Here is a 10,506-nt window from a genome sequence, read left to right on the forward strand (position 1 = left end):
ACACCAATAAAAACATGTAAAAACTTTAAAACGATCGCATTTTATTTTCTTTTTAAAAAAGATTCATGAAAAAACGTCGAAATTTCGGTCGTTACACCGGACTACTATCTTATGTCAGCCTGCTATTATTTTGTGTAGAACCCTTGGTATGCAAAATAAAATTAAACACCGCAGTTGCGCATATCGCTTATAATTTATCAGTTAAAAATACGTATATTTTTTTCTACAGCAAACTAACTTCATAACATGCATGCATACATGCATACATTGGGTAAATGCAAATATAAATTTATAATAGAAAAACAAAAGAATTAAGCCACGAACTCGCTCAAGTGAATTGGCAAGCTCCTGCAGCTTCGCAGCAAAATTTGTCATAAAATTTAAAATACAAATTGCTCAGGCAATGCCACTTCGTAGGTGGGCGTAATCTGATTGAGTATCAGTATTTGGTCATAGCATGTACGTTGGTGGCACATGTCGTTGCTTTCAAATTTACTGTTAATCATGCAGTTAGCAGCAATTACATTAACTTTATTGATCTCGCATGTCAAATGAAACAACTTGACATAAAATCCATATGTCGAGTATTACTTTTTAATTGGCAAATATTAGTTTTTAATTGGCCGCAATTCAATGTAGTTGTGTGTGTACTTAAATGTATATGTGTATGTAAAATATTTCACAATTTCATTTCGTTCTCCTTTCGCTTTCAAACATTCTTTCTTTCCTCTACAATTTAGCAGCACTTCAAATGCAATAGACTTCTAAAGCGTATTTGTGCTTCGCCCAGCGTTGTCTTGCGCGTCTCTGGCATTGTGACACAAAAGCCCGCAAAGCACAAAAGCATCAAAATGCCGACTGCGAATGCATACATGGACATGGAGTAGATGTTGAAGTGGAAGTTGCAGATGACAATGATGTGTATCGCCTGCTGCACTGCCAGACACCCGGCGATAAAGTACGGCTTCAACGTCATCGGGAAAGCCTCACTCAAGTACACAGAGGAGCTGGGCGCATACAATCCAGCAAAGAATTGAAAGACCTGCGACAGCACACAAATCACCGACATGTGGTACTCACTCTTCACGCTCAACTCATCATCGTATTCTCCACCAATGGCGATGGACAGCACAGCCGTGCAGAATAGCGCCACCAATGATACCATTTTCCTGCCTGTCACATCGAACATATATAACGACGAAAAGGTGCCACCAACGCGTAATATAACAAATACTATGGGCTGCCACTCATAATCACTCAGCACCACCAAATTGGCCCACTTCATTGCCTCGTTCATGGGCAGCGAGAAGCCAAAAGCAATCATGCTGCGATAGAGCAACAAACGCAGCAGCGGACTCTGTATCAGCGTGTCGCGCCATTCCACCGTTTCCGTCTCCACCACGTAGGTCTTCTGCTGGTCCAGTAGCACTTGTAGAGCGCACGGTGCCGCATACTCTGGTCGCTGCAATTGTCGCAGGCAGTTGAGCGCGCGCGCATCATCACATTGGTGTATGAAGAAGATCGGCGATTCGACAATGAAATGCGCACAGCAAATGGCCAATACGCCAAAAATAATGGCAATGATTCCATGCAACCGATCCGCAGCAAAGTCCACTTGAGAAGTCCATTGCGACGTGTAAACCACTTGAATTACAATGCCGACAGTCATACTATTTTGTTCTAGCCACAGGCAAAAGCCACGATTTTCGGTGGCCGCTATTTCGCTTGCGTGCACGAGAAATGCCAATGTGGTGCAACCGATTGCGATGCCATTGATGTAACGCGCTGCCAACACAGCGCTATAGTTGTAAGGTACGCTGGTGAAGATGATGCCGCCAATAATCACCAGAATGGCGCCGAACAACTGCAAAATGCCAACTGATCGTTGATGAGCAACAAATCGCATAAAATTTGTTATTTGATTCTAAACTTACCATAAAAACGCGCTTAGGCACAGCTCTGATTAGCGGCGCTGCCAGTATTGCGCCAATTATGAGGCCAATGAACCAAGAGTAACGTAATTGCATTGTAGTGGGTATGTGGGTGTGTAAATTCCAACCGAGTCCGAATGCCATACTCATACCACCCGGCACGAAGAGAAGGGCACCTAAAGTATAGAATTTCGTAATTACTTACATATACTTAACTGTGTGCGTAGCTATCAATGAAAATCAAATAAAAATTGTCAATAAAATAAAATAAATAAACAATTTTTGTGGGAAAAGTTTGCGAGGCTTATTGGATAAGAAGTCTGATTGTGTACTTATACTTTCAGTGTCGCCTAAACAACGATTGATTTCATTCAAACAGAGTATGATTTTATATTTTCATTTTTCAATGTAATCCTCCGCTGGTTCAAAATTCTCATTGGCTTTAATTTCCTTGCATATTTACTCCAAATGTAACTAAATTTTAAAAAAAAAAAAAAAAAAAAAAAAAAAAAAAAAAAAAAAAAAAAAAAAAAAAACATTCCTTTCATGGAGAAAATACGCAATTCTGTAAGGGAAAAAATTAACGGGATGTTTTAGCGCGCCTTTCAACTTGCACTTTCTTATACTAAAATTTAAAAAGCTATAAAATTGTATACGAAACATATTTCTAGAAATTATAATAGAATTAAGAACTGAGGAATTAGGTTGAGAAGTTCGCAGCATCTTTTACATTCAATTTTACAATTGGATTTTATGACTATTGTTAGACAATGAGCTATACTTTTATAAAAAAAAAAAACAAAATAAGAAGCGAAACCACGAAAAATAATTCGAACTTGTTAATTTTTGAAGTGTTACCGATTTAAGGGGGGACTCTTATCAGTGGCTTCAAAGAATGGTGTTCTTTCTCAATTTTTTTCGAGGCGAAAAAAGCGACACACCGGAATAATATTTTGCATTTATTTGAAGGCATTATTGGAGAGTAATAAACAATTTTTTAACATAAATAAAAAAACAAAATGGCGGGCATATGTGTATGAGGGATCTCGCACAGCTTCTCGTTGCGCGCTAGTAAAACGGCGTGTAAGATTGCGGTCGTAGTTTTCACCTGAAACACAAAAGAAAAATATTGTCTATTGAAGGCTTTCCCGCATATAATAGACTACTCCTTTATAAAAATATGAAAAAATGAACACACAATTAATTATTGGAAAAAGTGCTTTTTTTGCTATTTTTTCAAAAAAGGTGTTAAATAACATTAACAAATTAATTTTTTTTGTATTTTGTTAGTTGATTAGATTATCGGTTTGAAACGATAACTTTCGTCGTTTTTTTAAATCTTACACACCATTTTCAAAAACATGGTTTTGTTAAAACAATTTTGAGGACATATTCTCCTAATATACATCTATCCGTTTCAGTAAAAAAATCAATTTTTTGAATTTTTTGAGGCCCCCTTTACCGCGGGCTATTTATAAATACCGTGCCCCAGATCCTTAATCGTTAAACGCTCACTGTTCAACTTTGAAGCAAAATTTTGGAACTGTATAGTAAATTGATTTGGATACTTTCCTAAAAGTTCTAACGCTCCATTGTGCTATTCGTGTCCTGGTACGTCATGTAATGGTTGACGGGAGCTCGGTGGTTTTTTTCGAAAGCTTCTGCTACCTCGGCAGAGGCGTAGCAGATGAAGATGTCAACTGCAGGCCGTTCGAGCGCATGCATACAGTATGGGCGAGTACGCAATTCTCCAGGCGCTCTAAACTGCGAATATACAGCTCATGTGTGAAGTCGGTACTGTTTTACGGAAGTGAAACATGGCTGGTCTCTAACGCCATCACATGGAGGCTACAATCAATCTTTCGACAACAAATGCCCCCTCATCATTTATATCATATTCTGGCCGAACACCATTAGCAACGACGCGCTGTGGAGATCAATGAATGAAGAACCCATCCTATAACAAATCAAATGCATAAAGAGGATATGGATAGGTTATTTGCTTAGAAAACCACCAAATAACATCACGAAAATGACACTGGACTGCAACCCGCAAGGGAGAAGAGGTCGCGGTCGGCCAAAGATTACTTGGCGAAGGTCGATGTTGCGAGAGTTAGCAGATGCCAACATCACATTAGACGTCCCATAAACAACAGCTCCGAACCGTGTACGATGGAAGAGTCTTGTCGAGGTCCTATGCTTCCGAGCGAAGTGAACAAAGATAAAACAAACAAAAAAATAAAAAATTGTATATTAATTAATTTTCTAAAATTTTATATTTGTCGTACAGGGTTTGATTGAAAAATAATGAGCCTTCCCTCCCGGAGCGTCTACCAAGCGATCAACCGAATCGGCTGGTGGGGGAAAATAATCATTGCACCTTCTCCTTTCACTAGAAACCGGTCCCAGTTCGCTGGCGACAGCAGTGCAGTCAACATCGCTCCGCGCGTGAAAGCTGTTTTAAAAGTGTGTTAGGATTTTGCAGTGGCGAAAATGCAGCGATCGTTGTAGCAACGTTACTCGATCAAATTTTGCGTAAAGCTAAACAAAACGAGTACCGAAACCATTGGGCTACTCAAGGAGGCTTACGAGGACCAAATCGTTCAAGGAAGACCGGGAGGACGTCGAAGACGAACAGCGATCTGGAAGGCCTTCGACGACGCAAACAGACGAAAATGTGAACCGGGTTCGTGAATTTTTGAACATTGACCGTCGTGCTAGTCTACGTGAGATCAGTGAAGAGTTAAATTTAACTTATCACAATGCGGGACTTCTTCTTGTTCCCACGCCTGCAAAGAAAGCTGAAGGGGAGGCGTTTGAACTCCATCGAGGCGATCCAAAAAACTGTGACAGCCGAATTGAACGCGATTCCGGCGGATGAGTTTAAAAAATGTTTCCTGCAGTGGAAGGACCGCTACCAGCGGTGTATTGACGCTCAAGGGTTCTATTTTGAAGAGTATTAGTTGTATAATCCAAAAGGTTTAATAAAAATAAAGCTGTATCTGTAAAAATTTGTGGCCTTTTATAATACAGAAAGTTACAGAATTCAAGATTAGATTTTTTTTCACAAAGCAAACTTAAAATTAACTATGTATAAATAAATTCAAAATAAGCTTAGATATTCAGTCAAATAAACAGGAACAGACAAGATGAGAATAAATAGAAGAATCCTTCCATTCCTCACCATTCACAGATTTAGGAATTGAATGCCAGAGCCTGACAACATTTATGAAGAACACCCTGATGAGAGCAAGCAGTTATATTTGGTGGCAATCAGAGTTCGATGCGTATTAATCTTAATTTCTCATAAAGGTATTTGGGAGTTTTTAATTAAATTAGCTTATACATAACTATACAATTTCTAGTCGCTAGCTAGCCAAAAATGCTGCTTCCTAGAATTTTTTTCCGGAAAGAAAATTGGTCATATTTTTTGACACCAAAGGCGTAGCACGTAATATTATTAAGCCCAACATCAATTTTATGAGATGAAGTAGACTCCAGGTTTACGAGCTTAGAGTATTTGATGGGAAGTATGAGTATAATAGCAAGCTTTCTTCTAGTCTCTAATGGCGCAAGCCATAGTAGACTGAGGGCCAAAATAGGGGGACCTACCCAAATGAAATGGGAAATAATGACGGCTACCAAGCTCTCCCTCTCTTAGACGGAGTAACCGAAATAAAGGATGAAACGATAAGGTTATGGCAAGTCTGCTGGAGAAACGAAACACGCATCAGATGGATGCTCAGGCTTATAAAAAACGTTACTGCATGGTAAAGCAAGAACTTCGGTGAAGTCAATTTTTATACAAAACAAATGCAGTCGGGGCACGGGAATGCCAAAAATACCTATTTAAAATAGGGAAATGCGAACACACCACATGCATATACGGGAATAATGCATTGGGAATAAGAACGTCGAACTTTGGAAAATGCAGTCGGTCGCATATCCACTGAATATAAAGGGTTTTTCAATTGGCGCGGGTCAATTTTGGCGCCCTGTGGCAGCCATTTTGTTTTGGTGACATCTGTCAAATCTTTTATTTATTATTCAGTTGTTTATGCCAAATCATCATGGCGAGTTACACGATTGAACAGCACGTTCAAATGATAAAACTTTATTATCAAAATGAGTGTTCATTAACGCAAACGTTGCGCGCATTGCGCCCATTTTTCGGTAGACGTGGTGGCCCTTCAAAGTCGACTCTTCAACGTTTGGTGGCCAAATTTGAGACGACCGGGTCAGTAAACAATCAGCCAACACCCGTACGTTCAAGGAACGCAAGATCAGCCGAGAACATTGCCGCGGTCCGTGAAAGTGTACAGCAGAACGCGAGGCAGTCTATTCCTCGCCGTGCACAAGAACTTGGCCTTTCGCAGACTTCAACTTGGCGAATTGTGCGTCGGGACTTGGGCCTACACCCGTACAAGATCCAACTGACCCAGGAGCTCAAAGTTGATGACCAGAGACAACGCCGTTTGTTCGCTGACTGGGCTTCGAATCGTTTGGAAGAGAACCCCAGTTTGGGCGAAAAATCATCTTTAGTGACGAGGCGCATTTTTGGATGAATGGCTGTGTTAACAAACAAAATTGCCGTATATGGGGCGACACCAATCCACACGAGGTTCACCAGGTGATAATGCATCCTCAAAAAGTTACCGTTTGGTGTGGATTTTTGGCCGGCGGCTTCATTGGTCCGTACTTTTTTGAAAACGACGTTGGTGAGGCGGTCACCGCCAACAGTGAGCGCTACACAACGATGATAACCAATTTCTTATGGCCCATATTGAACCATATGGACCTAGACGACATGTGGTTCCAGCAGGATGGCGCTACGTGCCACACAGCAAACGCCACGATTGACATTCTGCATGAACGATTTGAGGGTAAGGTTATCTCTCGCAAGGGTGATGTGAATTGGCCTCCAAGGTCATGCGATTTGACCCCGCTAGACTTTTTCGTGTGGGGTTTCTTGAAGTCTCAGGTCTATGCAAATAAACCACAATCGACCGATGCTCTAAAGGTAAACATAATACAGGCCATCGCTCAAATTCAGCCGGATCTATGCGGAAGAGTCATTGAAAATTCGGATCCGTTCCACCGTAAGAAGCCGAGGCGGGCATTTGAAAGATGTCATATTCCACACTTAATGGCATATATGCGCCTTTCAAATAAAAAAATAATTTTGTCAATAACTCACACACAGCTTGTTTTATTCCATTTCAACATCTAAGCAGCAAGGCAACGTGATAAATCATCAATGGTTTCGCAGGAACAAATCTCCGGATAGAAGAGCGAGACCTGGACGTAGGCACACAAGTATAGACTTTGTAAGAGGAAGTTGGAATGCCATTCTGAAGTAATGCGAAAACGGTTCCAGAGTGGGCTACGGTTCCAAACGAGGGGAAGGTTTTTAGTCTCCGAACATACCATTGCTGCGACGGCAGCTTTGATGGTATGATATTAGGCCCTCTCTTAAACCCTCTCATCCGCACACAAAAAATATAAAAAAATGCCGTAAACCACACCTGAAACTCTTAATCTACGTAAAACACAATACACGTTACTTACAGCTTTGTTCAAATGGTCAGAACAGCTCAACACAGAATTAAAAACAAAGCGTAAATTTTTAATTTTGTTTGTAAACATCAGGGTGCTATTATCGATCGACAAACAATTTAATAATATCTTCTAATATGGCTGCAATTAGACGTGGACCCATTGTGATATTCCAAATCCTTAACTAGACCAATTCTGCTGGACAAATATAATTGAATGTCATCAACATAAGCGTGTACATTGGCATACTAACACACAGAGAATATATCATTCTCAAAAATACTAAATAAATGGGGTCCAAGGACAAACACTTGCAGTACACCAAAGCCAACAAAACAAGACGTAGAGGAGGACTTATCGTTTGAGGTCTTCCTGAAAATTAGCTGATCAGAAGCTTGATAGAACCATCAGAAAATCCAGAAAAATACTTAAGCTTTTTGCAACAAAGGTCATGATGTACGGAATTAAATGACTTTTAGAAATCTAAAAGGCAAAGAAGCCTAATGTCATCAAGTATTTTGTATCGCAGCCTTAGAGAAGCTATGCTTAGGTCTAAACCAAGACTGCCGTAAATTATTTTCCTGAAAAAATATCGGAAATTTGCCTTGCCATCAGCGACTCGCACACCATCGAAAAGTCTGATAAAATGCTCACAGGTCTATAATCACTAGGGCTAATAACAATTTTTGGCTACAGGAATGATGATAGCCCTTTTCCACTAAAGTTGTAAAGCAGTGATTAGTAATATGTGTTAGAATGCCTAGAATAAATGGGAGCAAACTCATCTTTTAAACTAGAATCGTTAATAAAATTTTGTTCTGGAGAATTACTGTTTTTGCAGGCGGTAGTAAAATAGTCATTAAGTGATTGACTGCGGCTGTACTAAGATCAAAGGTTGCACAGGAATGCCGGGCAGCCCTATTATTATTATTAGAAGGCCATTACGCACTGCGGCCAGAGCTGATCTATAGTGAAAGGCCTATTTTTTGTAACCCTAGAGTGGTAGGCTTTTTAAAAATTTTAGCACAATTTTGGGTGTGTTGTTCCAAAGATTGCATGGGGATACTACGATACCACCAAGGTGATGAAGTCTCTGTCTGCCCAACGCAGGGCATTCACAAAGCACCTGTTCTGAGCTTTCTATGTCCATTTCGCTAAAGCGGCAGACATTGGTCTCAGATAGACCAATATTATTTAGATGATACCTCAGGCTGCCCTAATGATAATAGTGCTGTATTCAAGATCAGCCTTATTTGGGTTCCGTGGCACAGAGATATTGAGAGAAATTGTAAAGCCGGACATAAACAAGAAAAAGACAAAGGAATTGAGATGATATCTCGAAGGTCGTGGCTTGAGACTAGGAGTTTTCTCCCATAAATATTGTGGAAATTGTAGAGATGAAGAAGAGGAAGAGAGTGCTCAGCACTTCCTTTGAAATTGTCCAGCCTTAGCTAAATCATAGCAGGTTGTCTAGGTTGTCAATTCTATTACGAAACTGTCTGACCAATCCTACGCTTCATAAAAGCCACTAAATGGTTTCATGAAAATAAATAAATAAGGTTCCCGTGTCGCACAATGGTATCAAAATGGACCTGTAAGGTCTTAGTGAGTTGGTCGTACGGACCGACTACCACCATAACCTAACCTAACCTCTGTCAGAGTTAATTTTACACTCAGGCTGTAATTTTCCATCCACATTCAGGTTTTTAAAATTACGCCATAAATATTTAGATGGTGTTGAGACATCCAATTTGTCCATAATCAGTGTTGGCGCTTCTCCATTTTGCATACAATTTGTTTCGAGTTTTTCAAGCTAAACGGACTTTATTATTGTACCATAGACAAGATAGCCCGAACAGTACGGACAGGGTCTTGATTGTTGAATATTTAATTGAGGGATTTATTTAAAAAGGCAAGTTGTGCATCAAGAGCCTTATAGAACCGACCATTATATTAGTTAACGTTTAACTGATCAGCGAACAGATCATTATATTTTCTTCCGATAAGGTGATTAATTTTGCGCCACCTTGTATATACATTTCTATGTTCGATAATTAATTTCATGTTATTGAAATAAAAACAAAAATAAATGAATATAATATTTATTCCAACTTCTGACCGATCCAGCATTCTTAAGTCGATGAATCATTCCCACACTGCGCACACGAACTCACATGTCAGCTTTAATTTTAATATAAATTATTTAAACAGTGATAATATTTTTTAACGCATATCACCTGACAATAAAGCCATCCACTGCTTCATTGTGGGATGGTAAACAATTTTATTTTTCCGCTGCGGAAAAGGATAAGCATTTGTCTGTGTCACCGTTGCTTCATTACTACAAATCATTTCCAATTCCGTATCCTTAGCCATTAATTTAGAAATATTGATTTTTTTATTAAAACTACCAAACTGGCTAACTGTTTTTCACGTTCCACAGGGTTCGAATGTTGTAAATCAACTAAAATAAACTATTTGTACGTTTGCTTCCCGTTACCACATATACCTACATACACATATACAGCAAAGGGTATTAGACGTTATCAAAGCGGTCGATAAAGTGGGATGAATGTGGTATTAAGTCGAAATGACAAATAACGGTGACGAGGTACGAGTAATGTAGCGGAGCTATTGTACAAACTCTTATCGATTTCTGAAAAGCAAACAAACAAAAAATAAAACTAGCAAACTGCTACTGAAATATATTGCCTACATACAAAAACGGGATATGCCGAAGTGAATTGTACAGAAAAGTGGTCAAAACAAATGATGAAAAAGACGCCAAATCGTACACAAAACCAATTAATCAACTCAGTGCATGTACTTACATGCATACAGAGTTGCCAGAATTAAATTTTTTTGGCAAAATATTATTTGGAAACGTAAAGCGATTTTTTTACCTGAAGTATATCCATCCTCATCAATAAGGAAAGGGCTCGCTCATTTCATTTCTGCCAATTAAGCTGCATTCTTTTGCAAGTCGGATGCAAAAGAATACCATGTGAATTAGTCTATA

At 39.3% G+C, this 10,506-nt stretch overlaps 1 protein-coding gene across 1 annotated transcript; it reads right to left on the reverse strand.

Annotated features, from left to right (window-relative positions):
• Window positions 1-606: 606 nt before the first annotated feature.
• Window positions 607-9,880, reverse strand: LOC129239136 (uncharacterized). The gene is made up of 3 exons (XM_054874453.1): window positions 9,725-9,880; window positions 1,935-2,107; window positions 607-1,864 (listed from the first exon to the last, which is right to left on the reverse strand). Exons 1-3 carry the CDS (start codon window positions 9,861-9,863, stop codon window positions 737-739), a joined length of 1,440 nt encoding a protein of 479 aa, XP_054730428.1. The 5' UTR covers window positions 9,864-9,880; the 3' UTR covers window positions 607-736.
• Between the last annotated feature and the right edge of the window lie 626 nt (window positions 9,881-10,506).

The sequence above is a fragment of the Anastrepha obliqua genome, chromosome 2 (assembly GCF_027943255.1).
Source record: "Anastrepha obliqua isolate idAnaObli1 chromosome 2, idAnaObli1_1.0, whole genome shotgun sequence".
NCBI lineage: Eukaryota > Metazoa > Arthropoda > Insecta > Diptera > Tephritidae > Anastrepha > Anastrepha obliqua.